Here is an 18,040-nt window from a genome sequence, read left to right as displayed (position 1 = left end):
GAAACATCAAATCTGAAATGTTGAAATGATGACAGACACGCTGACTGTTCACGCAGATGTTAGAACACAGACCTGGCAGACGCTGATGCTCCTCTGTAGCTCCGTCTGGCTGCTGGGTGTCTGAGCCGAGTCCATCCAGAGGTTTTGAACCGCGATCCAGCTGTTGATCCGCTGCAGTCGGGCATCCCACTCTACTCTGTTCCTCAACTCCTGTTCAACCTCCTGAATCTGAACACCGCACACGTTGTCAACAAATTACAAACATCTCCTCTAATGATCAACAGTGTGTGATGTAGGAAGGTTTATAGGCAGGACCTTTCAAACTTACCTTAGAGTTGATTTTTTCCTGCAAGCTGAGCCACTGATGGTTGAGGCGACCCTGTTCATCTGCATACTGGTTTTGTTCGTAGCGCAACCTGTGGTCCTTCTCATTACTATTTGACTGTAATGGCTGGTTCACGTAGTCCACTGTAATCTGATGTGCACACATCTCTGTCTGAGACTCCTGAGAAATATGCCATGGATAAATACACAAGTAAACCAACAAACGTCTCTTGATCAGATCAGATCAGCGCTAATAATACTCCACTATCCCACTGAAACAGCATAATTAATACAAACATGTAAGCCCGCACCACAACCACCACCATCCATTCTACCTTGAAGTATTTCAGGAACTGGGCGAGATCATTGTTGGTGCAGGAGTTTTTGTTGATTTTGTTGCAGTACTCCTCCAACTGACACTCAGCTGCTCCGAGCCAGGCCTGCAACTCCAGCAGCGCCCCCTGCTGTGTCTGCACCTCTAACCATCGCTGCAATGAAGTCCAAAAAATAAATTAATTTAAAAAAACCATTGCATACTGTTGTCATTGTTTAATGGCCTTTAATCAATTGTTTTCATTTATAAGCTTTCAGTTAATCCACAATGGTGCTATTAGCAAAGACAGTCCAGGTTTAAAAGGAAGTGAGTGAAAATCTTGAAGTAGGGGGGACAGAAGACTTACAAATGACAGGAGCTGACCACAAAGTGAACAGAGGCAGAGGAAATGAGGATTTCAGAAAGAGAACAAGGAAGGGGGTAGAGCTGAGACGAGTGGAGGTGGGAGGTGGGAAAGTAAAGAAGAAAAAGAGTGGATGAACGAGACTGAAAGAGGAGAGAGGAGCAAAAGACAGACAAGCAGAAAAGAAAAAAAAAACGTCAGACACAGAGAGGTTCATAGGTGGTTTCACACCAAAAAGAGAAGAGAGGTGAGAAGAGCCCTCAAGATGGATGATTATAATTGGTGGCAGCAAAACTGCACCAAACTTTGTCGAGCTAAAGCCAGAAAGGTTCTGTGAAAGTATAACTTCTGACATTTAAATACATCCACAGATAAGAGGGTGTCTGGCACATAGTTTGTGTATTACAATATTCAGCATTTAAGAAACTCCATCGCTCCAACACCCTTCAGGGAGATCTGGGGTCAGATGTACTAATGTATTGGACCACGTTGCACTGTCTGCATTTATAAAGAGAGCACAGTTACAAGACTGCATATAAGAGGTGACCGATCCTGTTGGATGTGTATTTCTAGGAGTTTCTACGGTGGCTCTGAGAGGTCAAATGCACTGCAATGTAAGAAAAGAACAGCAAATAGAACAAAAATGTTGCAAAAACACTGAAAATAAAACTGAAAACAATTAAAGTAGAAAAAACGAAATCTCACAAAACTCAATGCAGGTGTTTTTGAGGAGACATTAATGAAAGTGCTACAGTAGTCACCAAAAACTGCACTATGACCAGTGTTGGTCAAGTTACTTGAAAAAAGTAATCAGTAACTAATTACTGATTACTTCCCAAAAAGGTAATCCCGTTACTTTACTGATTACTTATTTTCAAAAGTAATTAATTACTTAGTTACTTAGTTACTTTTTAAAAACACGATTTACAACCTGAATAGGTGATAAAGCGATAGATCTTTCAGCCCAATTCTACTTTTTCTGCATAACCCATCATACAAAATGTAATCAAATGGAAAAGTCTCTTTTTAAAACTTGTTTTATCAGTTTTAATCTTTTAACTTTATGCATCAAGCAAAAATTTAATTATATGCACCATTCTCTGACTGGAAGAAATTTGTTTAATACTTAAACCTATTTTCTGCACATTCCAGCACATAAAATAAAATATTTTTTTTGGGTTTTCCACTCACTCTTTCAAATAGATGCAAGTAAAACACAGCAGAAAATAAATAACATCAAAGACTAGCGGTCCTTTTGCTCTATTTTCACCTGTAAAGCAGGAGTGGGGTAGGCGGAGGTTTACCCTGGTGCAGGTGTGCCGCTGCGGTCAGTGGAAGAATCCGCGAGTTTCTCTGTGAGTTTCCCATTACGTCCTTGCGCACTCGGTGCTTGCTTGGAAGTTTAGAGGTTTTTTTCGCTGTAAAAAGAAGTTTTCTTCCCACGCACGATGGACACTAATGTTTTTGTCACTTTTTATGGAATCAAACTCAAAGTAAGATCAGTACTTCCACGCTTTAAACGCTGCATGCTCATACTCTCTCCTGCACTTGATATATTATCCACTGTTGATCTGCACACAGCTGTTGTCACTAACGTCGCACTTGCTTACATCACTGTCATGAGACATTCTCGCAAAAAAATCACGGTTTTAGTAACGCAGTTACGCAGCGTTCCTACGGGAAAGTAACGGTAATCTATTTACCGATTTTGCAATAGTAATCCCTTACTTTACTCGTTACTTGAAAAAAGTAATCAGATTACAGTAACGCGTTACTGCCCATCTCTGACTATGACACACTTTAAAGAAGTGAACGGTTCACCAGTGTTGTGAGGGATAAAAATATGCAGGTAATGTGTATTTTAATCACATGATTCATGTAAGAATGTAGTTGCATACTTGTCACATTCGCAACTGTTTCCTCATGTTGTTTTATCCCCCAAAACCCTTTTTTGTGTTTTGTGAGTTTTGTTTTTTGGTCAGCTTTTGTAGCATCTTTTTCCTGTTATGTTTTATTGAACTTCCATTCTGTTTTGTGTGCTTTTTCTATTTACAGTTTTTTTCTTGCGTTACAGTGTGCTTGACCTTTCAGAGCCACCGTTATTTCTGTTCTTGAGATCCAAAATACAAGAAGGAGAATATTTAATTGAAGTGCATTACTGCTATATGTGGCAAATTAAAAAAAACAAAAACATGTAGAATATAGCATGCCGAATATTTTTTATTGGAGTTCTATATTGAAATGAACTGCCTGTGTTCAGAAAACAGCGCAACTTTTGTAAAATGCTGAATAGTTTAACTTAGAGAAGTCACAGTCTACATGGGGGGGAGATCCTCACCTTGTGCAGAGTTTGTTGAATAACAGGCACATCAACGAGAAGACTGGACCAGTCCAACTCTATCTGTCTGAGCTGAGTGTTGATGGAGCACATATCTATGTCAGAAGTCTTGGGCAGAGGAGTCCCTTTATCCTCAGGATCGCTTTCTGAGTGTGCTTCCCTCAGCTGCAGCAGCTGGGACGAAGAACCGGTCACTGCCACCTTTACTTCAGATTTGGCCTCCAACTCTTTGGTCAAAGCCTGCATTAAAAATCTTACGTTAGTCTGTTCTCCATAAGTGCATTGTGGTCTCTGGAAGAGCTGCTAATGAGCAAAAGTTGGTCAAAGTGCTAGAACTAAAATATTTTTAAAAAAACTAAAAAACAATGGTTTCAACTCTTACTCACCACAGACTGGAGGTAGAGCTCACGCCTCTGTTCAACATCCATCTCCTCACTGGATGAGACAGTGAGCTCACTCCATCTATCGATCCGTTGTCTAGCCTCATTCATCCACTGAGACAGCGCGGCAGAGCTGTGACGAAACCTGATTTTTGGGCAAAAGTTGCACATTTAAAAACAAGTTGACACAACATCATACCAAAAGATCTTTTACTATCTAATATTGGGGTTTTCATTGCATGCAACCCTATTTTAAATTTAAATTTAGATTGACAATTTTATTATTATTTCATCTCAATATAAACCACACTAAACATTTCTAAAATATGATATGAGCTTAAACTAAACTACATGCAGTCTAGTCTAAGTTCAGGACAAGTTCCAACTTTCTATGTCAGACGGCCCGGACTTTCATGCTTTTCATCAGTCACCTGCTCTTCAGTTTCCTTCCTTTGTCAAAGTTGGTGCGTTCATGCTCCAGCCTCTTGTGCAAAGATCTCCAGCGAGCCTCCAGTTTACAGACAGACACACCCACTCCACTAAAACCCGCTCTCTGCAGTCGCCGGCCTCCCTCCAGCATCTGACTGACCCGCGCTTCATTCTCCTCCAAAATGCGATGCAGCTCCTGCAGTCAGACAAGGAGAACTTGCATATCACTGCACAGACCCATGAAATGAATTCATACATACATGCGTGAATATTCACTCAACTCAACACAAAGGCTAATGCTCAGAGCGATACAAAAATCTTTGTGAGAAGTCACCTTTTGTCTGCTGGCTACAGTCACAGAAGGGCATTAGAGATTTCAGACTCATCATCTTATCACAATTAAAATAAATCAGGTTTGCTAACTCTCATGCAACTGGTATGTAAGACTAAGGGTGAAGGTTTGTGCTACTTTTCAATTTCACTTTCATCTAAGATAATAACCCTGATAGTGAACAAAGGACAACTTTAAAGCCAAACAAGTTTCATAAAGACAGACCTCAAAAGAGAGTTTGTAACAAGTTATGAATGAGACTCACTACTGAATACATGCTGACATTCGATGTTAAACAAAATTTTAACGAGACCTTAAGCTGAGCTGTTACTATTAATCTCATGCAGATTTGGTTGCTGAACTAGAGCAAAGATGCAGGAGAAGACAACCTCTATGTTTATGTTTTTATCTATTTTACCACATATATATTTTTGTTGACTATAGACCATTCTGAGGTGCATTTCAAAACTGATGCGTTGCCAGTCTGGAAGCAGAACAACAGTGAACAGAACCAAAATTACATTTGGTCAGAAGTCTGTGCTTGGCTAAAAATTCACATCAAAGCCAAGGAGCATCCTGTACCCCTACAGAAACAACCTATTAGGGTGTATTTAATTGATCTAATTAGGTTTTGAGTGCAGTGCACAAAGTACAGCATAGAGCTTGCCCAGATAGATAGAATGGAACATTGCTTGATGTGCTCTGTACTCCAGTTGGCTGCCTGTTAGTAAATTCGATGGTCAAAAAACACATTTATTAATAAAAATGATCCCTTGTAGATGGAATAGAAAATAGAAAATACCTTGTAGCTGAGAGGCTTCTCTGATTCCTGCTCAGATCCCTCAGGGATTTTGGGAAATGATGTCTCAATACTTCTCATCAAGGAGTCGGACCATGCACTGTCCTTCTCCCATTGTGACCACATCTGAGGCAGACATTGTGATTATCAGTGATGGTTATGTCATTAAAATCAATCCTCATTCTCATTTCTCATTTGTGGTGCCTTTAATAGCCTATATGTGTAAATCTGTCATCTAGTGAACAAGTTAATGAATTTGGGGGATTTTTGGTGGCCTGGACAGATTAAGGCAAACTTTAGGCATAGAGGTGTCAGTAGGTTCCAGTGGAAGTGCTTTTCAGAATGTATAACGGCAATCACATTCCACTTTGATGGGAGATGCAAGGTGTGGCTTCCATGAAATCTCTCTCTTCGTTATTGTATGTACTGTATTTCTCTTTCTTTACTTGAAAGTCACTTTGCAAGTAAGCTACATTGCACCTACCTCTAATGTTTCCTGCATCTTGGTCCCTTTCTCCAGTCCATCCTGCTGCAGTCGAGCCACCTGGTCCTGCAGACCCTTTATTGTAACCTCCCTATTTTCTAGGGGCATATCTGAAACTCTATTGGTCAGGTACTGCAGGATTTCAAAGTGATCGCCCAGGAACTGGAAAAACCTCTGATTAAGAAAAAGTAGACATGAAAATCATAATCTATTGTCTTATTTCAATGGGACTCTTTTTTTCCACCACACTAACCATATGACTGCTTAGCTTCTTCTGGAGCTGGGCCCTGCTCCAGAACTCTGTGTCAGGCTGCTGAGGGAAACTATCAGAGCCCAGACTGAGCAGCTCCTCAAAGCTGCGGACCAGCTGCTCATATTGCTTCTGCAATTCCACGCCGCTCTTCAACTCCTCACAGTGGGAACGGACACCGCCCACTACTGTCTCCAACTCACCCTGTACAACAGGAGGACAGAAAATTTGAAGATTTAAATGCTCTTGCATCATCTGAATAATTCAGTTTCTGAGTATTCTTAAACTTGCCTCTCAGTATTTAATGGGCCACCTTGGTGACCTACGTAAACGTATAAACACTAAAGCCCACATTTGACACACTCGCTAACACACCTGCAGCTGTGTGGCCTGGTGGATGAGAGAGGCAGGCAGATTGTGTTGGTCAGCCTCGACCTGCTGCTGCAGAGACTCCTGGATGTGAGCAGCAGCCTGACAAATAAACACACCAACAATTAAAATCTGTAGAGATTTTGATAATAAACAGTCAATTTAGAGTCGACTGATCTATTAACAGAGCAAATTACCAATATAACAAGTAAGCTAAAACTTATCTCAATTGAAGTTAGATATTATGTCTTCTTACTTTCTCTATTTTTATCAGTATTAATAAAGCAATTTACTGACTGATTTTAAAACACATGCAGACCTGTTTCTCTGCACTGTCCTCCTGCAGGATCCTGAGCTGCTTTTCTCTGCTGGCCAGCGCGATCTGGACCACAGGAAGTAGTCTGCACAGATCATCAATGCACTGCTGACCACACTTTAACCCCGGGACATTGCTGACCTTTGACCCCTGAGAAACAAGCTCACTGCCAAGGGTGGCAAGCTCTGCTGAGAGACTCTGAAAAGGAAGATGAATAGTAAAGATCCTTCTTTTAGTTAAGCTTTAACTAACAGTAAGATGCATTATTGATATTTCACTTATAATTTTTTCCCAAAAGGGTCGATAAAATGTCAGAATTAAGAACACTGAGCCATAAAAATTGCAGTGTGAAGTTAAAAGCTGATATGGTTGCACAAAAAGTTAAGGATAAAAAAAACACATCATGACACTTCCCTTTAAAGGTAATGTCAGTGTCTACAGAAATAGCTCACGGAAAGTAACAACAAGCCTCACACTGATGCTTCAGAAAATGAAGGGGGCTCATTAAAGTCACTATCACGCCTCAGATTTTTCAGCCATAGATGCAGGAATGCTGATGATGACAATTTTGAAACTGAAAACAACCGTAAACATCTGATGTTAAGTGCTTCTTTGCAGTGAGGCGTCTCACCTGTAGGTGAAGCAGCCTCAGCTGGGGTTCTTCTTCATGTGTCACCAGAACAGGTGAGCACAGCATGCTTTTCATTGAGTCCAGGCACAGGGATGCTCCATGCAATACATGAAACAAACCTTCATCAACGGTCTGATGGGTTCCCTCAGCAGGGCAGGCCTGGGTATGAAAGATGAGCAAAACCGTTAGCAGGGTCATGTTAACAATTTATTAAAATTTGGCCTACATCCACAAAGGTTTTCTTTTAGGCTATTTGTTTCAGTTTTATGCAAGGCTGAGTTGATTTCCTTTCATCTTTTACTTTACTACTATAATTTTTTTAATGTTTTTTAAAGTGGACAATAGCAAATTTCTTGATCAAATATTAAAGCGAATCAGCCCAGGGACCTCAATTTATTAGAATTTTTAATATTATGCATATTGACGTTTAGTTGGTGTTGTCCAACTGTTATTTTCCATACTGTGATTCTGATACTTAATTGCCTGTAAGGTGTCCTTGAGTGTCCTAAAAGTTGCATATAAATAAATTATTATTGTTATTATTATTACATTAAAACATGCATCAGTTATATTATTGGTGCTGCATTAAAGATTGTTTCACTTTTCAGTCCTGTGACAACTCAAAATGAGGTCCAGCCTTACCTATAAACTATAAATACCTTGGAGTTCACATTGACAATAAACTGGACTGGGCTAAAAACACCACAGCACTTTACAGGAAGGGCCAGAGTCGTCTCTATTTTTTGAGGCGACTGAGGTCCTTCAACATCTGCCAGAAAATGCTGAGGATTTTCTATGAGTCTGTTGTGGCCAGTGCGATCCTCTATGCTGTTGCATGCTGGGGGAGCAGGCTGAGGGTCGCAGATGCCAACAGACTTAATAAACTGATCCGTAAGGCCAGCAATGTTGTGGGGATGGAGCTGGACTCCCTCAAGGTGGTGTCGGAGAGGCGGATGCTGTCCAAGATAAAGACAATGTTGGATAACACCTCCCACCCACTCCATGACATGCTGGTCAGTCACAGGAGCTCGTTCAGTGAGAGACTGAGATTACCGAAAAGCACCACTGAACGACACAGGAAATCATTCCTGCCTGTGGCCATCTCCCTGTACAACGCATCCACTTAACACACTGTTTGCTGCTACAACTACACATGTTTCTTTTCAAGCTATTTATTTATGAGTGACTTATGTATGTATATATGTATGTATATATTATACTATTCTTAGTTAGTGTATTGTCTGTCTTGTCTTAATGTTGGTTTAAAATGGAGCACTGTAACAAAAAATAATTTCCCCCAGGGATCAATAAAGTATTCTGATTCTGATTCTGATACCTATACCTTGTAATTATTTGATAAGATGACACTGATCCCAGTGCTAAGATCAATATTGTACTTTGTTGGTTTTCTTATTGATTTTTGATCTTTCGGGGAGAAAAAGTGGGCTCAGATTTTCAGCATCAACACCACTGAGTCTGAACACAGTGTAAAAACTGTGGCTGGAATTTGTTTATTAGTTGTGTTTTGGATCACATCACATATTTACTGATCACATAAAACTCTTTTCTTTCAGATCTCATACATTGTTTATGCCACTGATAATGCAAGCTGCATAACTTAATAGAAAGCTAATTTAATACAATTACATTTAACTGGTTATAGTTACAAATAATTCTAAATTACATATTACCTTTAAAGGGAATATAAATTTAGGAAGCTAATCATCTCACATCCCTTCAGCTTTATCTCAGGCTCTCTAGTCTTGAGAAGAAAACCAGCAACTGGCCTCGTGTAACAGCTTCTATACTCTCTGACAAACAGCCCTAAAATAATGGCTCCTCACCTGATTCAGAAGCTCTGCAGATGTGTGCCCCAGCTCTCTCAGATGGCTGATGCAGGTCTGGAGCTCTTTCAGGTTTTTTCTGGCAATCATGCATCCTGCTGTTCCATTGCTACGCTTCACAGATGAGTCTGTCACCTTCATAAAGAGAGAGAAAGAGAGAGCCACACAGACAGAGAGAGACGGAGAAAAACATCAGAGGAAAAGTTAGAGACACACGCTACTCTAATCATGCCCTGCAGGAGTTCCCATAACACCAACGAGACAACAAAGTGGCATCTGCTCAAAGAAGGTGATAATCAAGCATGGCGAGAACACCGATTTGTCCCTTTCTCTCTTGTATTTGAAATGTGATAATCAAGCACCTCAGTCTCACGATGAAGGCCTTACCTCGGAGGGAGGAAGCAGCCAGCTCTCTTCCAAAGCCAGCAGCTGACTGTGAAGGTGATCCCACTTCTTCTGAGCCGAATCCTCCTCCTCATCAGCCGCAGCAGGAGGCGACCTGCAGCCAGAGAACAAGCTGAAAATTAACACTTCATCTCACTCCAGCTTTCTTTCTTTCTATATAGATTGAAGTTGAATTAAGAAAATACTGTAGTCTTTTTCTTCGTCCTATAAGTAAAATACCTTATTTAAAAATGTAAATGTATGTTATATTTTAAAACAACTAAAACTCTGTAATATGTGTTTGACAACAATTTAATAGAATGAAGAAGCTGTTTTGCCTTAGTGAGAGCTGGCTGTGGTCCTCGGACTCCTGGCGGTAAAGCAGCGCTCTGCTGCCATGCCTGGCGATGGCCTGAGTTAGTCCTCTTTGTTCACTGAGCTCGTGCTCCAGCTCCTACACAAAAGTAAAATATCAAGTTTAACAATTTTAACTGTTTATATTTGATACAATGTCTGTGTCACGTCACATACTGACACAAATTAAAAGCCATACTTCATCTATTAGCGGCGGCTTATTGTCAAAGCAGCCATTTATTTTACTTGAATCGCTCCCTTTCTAATTATTTCCCGCTAGCTATTAGGTCAGTGGTTCCCAAAGTGGGGGGCACAGAGCCATTGCGGGAGTGCGGTAAAAAAAAAGAAAGAAAGAAAGAAAAAAAAAAACCCTGCTTGGACACTGCTAGCATAATGGACAGGTCTTTGACGGGGCTCCCGCACAAAGCAAAGCAGAGGATGAAGCGTCGCCAAATATGCTTCCAAACCAACTTCTTTCCAAACCAAAAACTAGAAAATATGACGAGGCATATGTTGCCTTCGGCTTCACCTGCACAACGGCGGTGCCAAGGTAGGCCTCCCCGACAGAATTTGTTTCCCCTGCATTGGGAGCACGCTGGGCTGTGCAAATCGTGGCCGAACAGTAAACACATTCTTGATTTTTAGCTCACAAACACTTATTATAATGAAATTTTGGCGATGTTAGCTCTTTATACAGTGGGATACAAATACTATCAAGCTGATGCTGCCACAATTTGCTCCCACTGTTCAAATCATGGTATGTTCATGGTTTCTCTTTCTTTTTCTCTCAGCTTTTCAGCTCCACCTTTTGGCTTTTCTTAGCCTCTACGAGGTGCACTCAGTGTTGCCAACTCATCAGTAAGGAAAATCGCTATTGGCTGTCCTAAAAGTCGCTAGAAGTCGCCAAATGACGCCATCATCTAATTTGCATAATTGATCATGCTAATGTAATTGTAACTAACCTATGTTGTTGGAGAGAGAAATAACATCGCGGAAGAGACATAAAGTGAGTAAAAAACGTCCTAAATGCAGTTAGAATTTATTTAGAACTACAAATCTTTACCCTGGCCTGGACCGGAAAAAGTGACCCGAAATTGGCACTCTGGTGGAGTTACTTTGTGTGTGAGAGTGTGTGTTTATAAGTAGTTTTAAACCTTGTGATCCACAAAACAGCAAAACATTAAAAGAAGAATTGACTGAGTTACAGTCGGTGCGGGAGCAGCGGCTTCGCTCATGCGCGATTCATTTGCCGTTTGGACGCATAGGTGTGAACATCTCCTGCCCTGATAGCAGTTGAGGGAGGACTATCCTCCGCCTGGGAGCGCTTTGGCACGGGTGAGGTGCCCAAGGCAGCACCGCTGCTTGTTGAGAGTAAGAGCAACACGCCCTGTCACGTCAAAAAGTCGTCATAAATAAGTCTCCAATAATACCAGAAAAAGTCGCCAGATTTGTCGCTAGTCGCTTTTTAGAAAAAAAAGTCGCTAAGGGGGTCTGAAAACTCGCTAAATATAGCGACAAAGTCGCTAAGTTGGCAACACTGGGTGCACTGACGGGCAGGGAATGTAGGGGAGATTTGATTGGGCAATCCAGTGTCAGTAATGAAAATTAACCAATGGGTTGCTCAGGGGTTGAAGTATGCAGAAAGTGCCACAGCTAAAAACTTATTGATATTAACAAAATTAAATACTGACATCCACCTCTGATCCTATGTACTTATGTCACAGGAAAACGTGAAAACATGCTGGTAGAAGGGATTTTTAATGCCCCAGGATGTTCTGAATGTTTGCATTTGGGTGAAATACACAAAAAGCAGTCAGACACATGAAATACACAAAATCCCACACCACTGGAACCTAACATCAAAGCAGCTAATGGCATCAGTACCTTCTGCTGCTGCAGGCTGCTCTGTCTGAGAAGTTTGTTTTTAGGTGATGAGAAGATCTCTTGAACACTGTTGCTGCGCCTCACTTTAGACTCAAGCTGGCAATCTGCCTGAGAAACTAAATGCTGTGGAAAAACAGGTGAAATGTACACACAAGAATGAAAGCTAAAGAGTTTATCAGTATCACTTCAACTGTACGAGTTCTTGAAGGTAGCAGCTTTAAGAAACAAGTCTAAATGCAAACATGTACGCGATGTGTTGCTTATGAAAGGACGCCACTATTGAGCTGCTGGTGAGCCTGCACTAGTTTATCTGCAGAGCTGTTAATAATTATCAAAGGCAGACTTTGCCACACAGTACCTAGTGTGACGTTACTTTCAGCGGCACAGTTGTAAACCTGCAACCTCAGTTAAAGTTTGTAAGCAGGACTAGAGAGCGTGCAAGAACACAGACTGAAAGAATATAATACGTTATGCTGCTTTGCTTTTGATGATAAATCTTAGTTTGAAATTATCCAGGAACCTAAAGGGACAGTTTTTCAGAGCAAAAGTGAAGTTAATTTAACATAAGAATGAATTTAACTGAGTAAGGAAAATTGTGAATGGACTGGTGGCATTTATCTACTCCACCTGAGCACTCAAAGGGCCTCATACATCCATTAATTCTGCCAAATATTCACACTCCAGTGAATTCATCAGGAGCAACTTGGGGTTGTCTTGCCCAAAGATTTAACCAGCAACCTTCTAATCACAGCCACCCCAAACAACTGAATACAAAACAACTATGCAGCCATTTGCCAAAGATTTAGTGTATGTACCTGCTCCTGGGGCCCTTTGTTGCTGCTCAACCTCTCCTCTTCTTGTCTGTTCTGTAGCATCTGTTGAAAGGACATCAGGTTGTTTTTCAGGAGTTCCAGCCTGGTGGTAAGAAGCTCAGCTGCCTCCTGCTGGGATCCCGCAGCTCCCAGTTCACTCTGCTGGTGCTGCTGGTCAGCGGTTTGACTGAGAGCTGACAAGCTGGCTACCTTCTGCTCAATCTCCAGAAACATCTCCTGTAGACCAGCAAACAAACACACACGAATACAGTCAAGACCACTGTAATCCTAAGAAGACTTGTCCATCTGCAGTGTAGGTAGGTTGCAAAGCAGCTTGCAGTTGTCCAATATGAGATTTGCCAGTTGGATCACCTGCTTCTTTAGCAATTTGTTTATTGTTTGTAGTGTTTGAGTGGAACAGTTAGTTTGCAAGTCATTTGAATATCAGGTTACATTTAGCTGAGTATTATTAGACACCCTTAGCGTTTCTCCACCTCCCTTCCATAATTTAACTATCACTGATCTTTAAAATTCTTCCATGACTCAGACTTCAATGAATTCTCAACTGTGTTGTTTAGACTTTAACATTTCAGCATGCTTCAGTATTTGGAGTACAAATAAGTGTTCAGGTTCTCACAGTTCTTACAGTTTACCTGACCTTTTAGCTCCTGTGAGCACATGTCCTTCAGATATTTTACACACCATTTATTTGTTCAACATCTTTTAACTTCAGTTAAAACTTCAGTTCTTTGATGTCAACTTGAAATATTGCTCTTTTAATATTATATCAATTATATCAGTTTAAGATATTTCCATTGTGTTTATTTATAAAAGACAGTAGCATTAAATCTTTTCATTCTTTTAACTGTCTGTTTCACGTGTAACATTTTCACCAGCCAGGACTTCATTATTTGAAGGCTGGCCTTGGAAGCTCCACCTCTTAGATACGCCCTTCTTTTCTTTATTGTTTTCACTCCTTTATTACCTCGCCTCCTGCTCTGTTTTGACACCACTACGAAAAACAACAATTAAAACAAAGATTTAGCTCTGGAGCTCAGCTTAAATGAAAAATGCCGAGCACATTGATGATGTCAAAGTTATATGTGGGTGATGCATGACGGAGCTAATTTGAATAGGAAGATACATCTCAGTGGCTCATTTTAATGCTCCATTAAAATGTGATGTGTGCCTGTGAGATGTGTTTAACGCCTGAAACTTTAATGGAGGCTCAAGTTACACTCTCAGGGTAAGCCAGGAGTCCTTGAATAGAAAATTCCTGCTAAAGCTTGAATAAAGATAATGTTGAATCCTGTTAGGGCATGATGCTACTGACTGTAAGCTGTTATATTGCCCCAGCTGATTGAATGTTTAAACAGAAAAAGTAATGCTGCTTTAAAACCTCTAAATGTGATTTACAATACCTGTTAGTCATTACCTACTCCTATATAATATGTTTATATACAAAATACAATACTATTACACTCTTAAAAGTAAATACTGCCCAGGGAGTGAGCTGCCTTAGTGAAGCTTTGCTACTTGGTTATTCCTGACATGTTGATTTTTTCATTTTTTTTGTTTTGGACACCACCTCTGCAGCTACACAGTAGCTGGCACATGGAGGCACTACTATGAACTCTGCACCTATGAAATTGTTTTATGCCATGTGTTTATAGCCACAATCACATTTAACAATGAGAGCGATAGTCATATCCAATCAGACATCTGCATCAAAAAGTTTAAGAAGAGTAAGATCTTTGCAACTATTCCAAAGAGGCCATGTTTTTAAGGGATTTAATGACTGTCAGTAACAGTAATGTTAGGCCTTCCATACCTGAAAGTCTTTCTTTTACTTTGCTGAGGTTTGAATTGACAATCTGTGCTGAACAAGAAAACATGAACCCAACTACAGAGATTACAGAAACCTAAGTAGGTAACAGTTAATGAACTCTGCTCAACCAGACTCATCTGAAATAGCTTTGATATGAGCACAAGGGGGGAAGAATAATACACGGCAAATAGAAGCATCCATGAAGAGCAGTTTCTGTGTCATAAAAAGCTCTCCTTAACCCCTTCTCTGAAGAAGAAGTAACACACATCTACTGCATTACATACTGGGCTGTGTTGCCAGTGCAAACTCCATTTCACTTTTCTGTATATTCAAATATCGCAATGTGAAACAAAATATGGGCAGGGCGATAAATTGCTATGATAAAAAAAGAAAAGCAAAAGAAATCATCAAAAATTGAAATGTTGTGTGTTGTCTAACACCTCCTAGTTCCATTCAGCAGTAGCGTTTATTACAAACCAAATTCTAAAATGTTGGAATGCTGTGTAAAATGTAGATAAAAAAACAAAAATGATGCTTTGATTTGCATTTCTTATAAACCAAAATGTCAAATTTCAGTGTGTCTGATGACAGAACACTTTTCTACTTTTGCTCCTTCTATTTAAAATGCACTTTGGCCCTGAGAAGACGGCAGCATTTCTGGGTCATGTTCACATATGGCTTCTTCATTGCGTGATAGAGCTCTGCATTTTGCAGAAGGCATGTCTTGCTGTGTTCAGAGACAATGATGAAGTGTTCCTGAGCACATGCCGTGATTTCAGTGACAAAATCATATCATATCTTTTAATGAAGTTCTGCCTCTGGGCCCAAAGATTATGAGCATCCATTATGGATTTGTGGCCTTGTGCTTTGCTGATATTCTGAGACATGCTGCTGCTGTCAATCTCCAACATTTTTCATGAAATGTTAAAATACTTGAACAGTTTGAACACATGATATGTTTTCCATGCTCTATTGTAAATAAAATGTGGGTTTATGAGATTTGCACATCAATAATTCGGTTTTATTACCATTTGACACAGTGTATCAACATTTTGGAACTATAATTTCCTCCTTGCATCTCTTTGTGAATCATCACAATGTCAGAAGAAAAGTCTGTCTTGTTATAGGTCTTGTTGCATAGCATTAATTATTCTGTTGATTTATGTCAAACAATATTAAAACTTTGATTAACAAAGCGATAATAGCTTCAAAGCAGGCTTTTATTCCTGATGGCAGTTACCAGATGTGATGTAGTTTAGCATTTTTTAAATGAGAACCCATTGATTTGGTGACTGTAAGGGCAAAGGTTAAAGAGGTTAAAGTTTTTCAGATGTCCGTGCTACGGCTTTTTGTCAATGATATCTATTTGTTGTTTATGTGGAGTCCATTAGTAGACTTCCTCAGATTATTTTGCAGTCCTTAAAAAAGCTTTAAAAAAGTTAAATAAGTACATTTTAACAAATTTTGACACAACCTGAATAAAAACAATATTAAATAACTGTATTACGTCTATGTGACTTTGAAATTCATCATACTGAAAAAAGACTGCGTGAATGTAATGTGGGCTTGTAAAGTGTGCCAACACAGTCAGCACAGAGACAACTGAGGTAACATTTGTCTCTTGTAAATGCCTCTGCACCTCACTGTACAATACCTTGTGCAATACTTTTTGTAAATAGTCAACAGTGCAATAGACTCAATACTTGAAATGTGCAATTCACTTGTATTTTTATTTTTTATTCCTATTTATTCTATTTATCCCCTTTGTATATTTTATTTATATTTGTCTCTGTATTTATATATGTGTGTGTGTGTGTGTGTGTGTATATATATATATATATAACAGTTCTGTAACTGTAACTTCGGTCGTTGCTGTGCTTTTTTTGGAAGTCGAATTTCCCAGAGGAACCCACCCGAGGGATTAATAAAGTTCTATCTTATCTTATCTTATCTCTTCTGGGAGGGGGCTGGTCCCCCTGGTGGGCGGAGCTTACCTGACAGGTAAGCAGTTGTTGTTCCACGCTGTCTTGCATAGTTGCTACACCGGCAACACCGGCAGCTTGAAGACTCCTCTGGGATTTCTGCAGCCACAGCTCCAGCTGGCTGAGCCTCTCCAGGCACACATGGAGGACACCTTCAAAGAGGCGAGGTCCAGACTGGGATCCAACCTGCTGGTCTGATTCCTGACAGACAAGCACAACACACCCAGCTAAGCCTCTCTGCTCCAGAGTTTCAAGGTAGAGAGGGAGGAAGATGAGGAAAGTGAAGAGTAAAAGCTGACTGGTTCCTGAAGTTTGTAGCTCTAATACTGATATAAACAAATATTTCTAACCTGTTTCTTTGTTCTCACTCTACCACTCCCAGTAACTTACCCCCCGCACTGGTTATCTCTCTTTCCCTCGCTCTGTTTCACTCCTCTTTCTTTCTCTCTCTGAGCTCCACCCACCTGAAACCACTTCCTGGAGCTGTGGCAGGGCCGCAGGGACAGAATGACAGAGGAACAGAAAGAAAAGAGCCCTCAGGCGACAGGGGTGGAGCTGACTGAGGACAGAGGGCCAGGTAAGCTGAGTAAGCCTTAAACGCAGGATCCAAACACCCTCCCACTTCCTCCAGAACCTGTCAGGGAAATTTGTAGCTGGGAAACAGCTGATTGGTGCTTGAATGCTTTTATACATTCTGACGTCCTTTTCACTGTTTTTACTACATTTGTAATCCTTGCTTCACTTTTACAGTGAATTATTCTCACTTTTCACTGTATAAGTTTAAACTGTTGTGTAAAATAATGGATTGATTTCCTTTCATGACTGATCTCTGTGCACACAGTCGTGAAGGAACTGCAGAGGAACCTATGCAGCCTTAACAGGAGGAATGTCAAAATTACTCACACTGTTCATTATTCATCAGCCTTTGATGTCAGGAGGTGGTGTGGAAAATATCCTCTGTAAAACCATCCCTTACATAGATTATAAATCTGAACTCAGTGCACCCATTTCACAATCATAAAACAAGTTGCTCCCCTCAGCTCTATCATTTATTAATTTGAAACAATAGATCATAATTTTAAAATACTTCCTGACTTTGCTTTTGTAATTTTAGAGGGCTGTTTTTCATCAAATCAATCAAGTATGAATGGCTTAATTTAGTTAGGAAAACGTTAGTATACTGTGTGCATAAAAATTCACTTTCTTGCCACAAAAAAGGGATGTTTGGAACACAAGTTTCAAATATTCTGCATGGACGTGAGTTCAAAAATGTAAGTGAGAAGTGCATTAGGGTGCATTCATGATAAATGCAGATGAAACACATACAGCAATATGAGTAAACTGAGAAAACTTCACATCAAGCTGCAATGTTGCATCACAGGTTAAGATATGAAATCAGTGAGTTGTAGATAAGTTTAGATAAGTTTCTCAGTCCAGCCTGTTTGTCTGCAACCACCACCTCATCCACCCCTGAATGGTTAGGATGTTAGCAGGAGGACAGCGCTTTTGGTGTGCTTCAACTTGATGCCAATTTAAAAATGTATCGATTTCAGTTCGGTCCTGAAATCGTAAATGTGAAGGTAGAGGTGCTGATCCTTCACTTATTTTAGGAAGTGTGTGTTGG

General features: G+C 40.2%; 1 protein-coding gene across 1 annotated transcript in view; it reads right to left on the bottom strand.

The window, feature by feature from the left end:
* Positions 1-18,040, bottom strand: part of syne2b (spectrin repeat containing, nuclear envelope 2b) — a 140,300-nt gene that overhangs the window by 37,475 nt on the left and 84,785 nt on the right. Inside the window, exons 79-96 of the mRNA XM_085392061.1 lie at positions 16,429-16,617; positions 12,610-12,843; positions 11,795-11,917; positions 9,895-10,010; positions 9,560-9,671; positions 9,173-9,307; positions 7,329-7,487; positions 6,701-6,895; positions 6,388-6,483; positions 6,016-6,216; positions 5,763-5,936; positions 5,282-5,404; positions 4,151-4,344; positions 3,726-3,864; positions 3,340-3,579; positions 660-812; positions 329-505; positions 73-228 (exon numbers count right to left, since the gene is read on the bottom strand). Of these exons, the coding sequence (XP_085248187.1) occupies positions 73-228; positions 329-505; positions 660-812; positions 3,340-3,579; positions 3,726-3,864; positions 4,151-4,344; positions 5,282-5,404; positions 5,763-5,936; positions 6,016-6,216; positions 6,388-6,483; positions 6,701-6,895; positions 7,329-7,487; positions 9,173-9,307; positions 9,560-9,671; positions 9,895-10,010; positions 11,795-11,917; positions 12,610-12,843; positions 16,429-16,617 (2,916 nt within the window). The remainder of the gene's footprint in view (positions 1-72; positions 229-328; positions 506-659; positions 813-3,339; positions 3,580-3,725; positions 3,865-4,150; positions 4,345-5,281; positions 5,405-5,762; positions 5,937-6,015; positions 6,217-6,387; positions 6,484-6,700; positions 6,896-7,328; positions 7,488-9,172; positions 9,308-9,559; positions 9,672-9,894; positions 10,011-11,794; positions 11,918-12,609; positions 12,844-16,428; positions 16,618-18,040) is intronic.

The sequence above is a fragment of the Rhamphochromis longiceps genome, linkage group LG19 (assembly GCF_057381845.1).
Source record: "Rhamphochromis longiceps isolate RC_006_pf linkage group LG19, R_longiceps_female_GT1.1, whole genome shotgun sequence".
Taxonomy (NCBI): domain Eukaryota; kingdom Metazoa; phylum Chordata; class Actinopteri; order Cichliformes; family Cichlidae; genus Rhamphochromis; species Rhamphochromis longiceps.
Note: the sequence above shows the minus strand (reverse complement) of the source record. Positions and strands in the feature narration are given on the sequence as shown.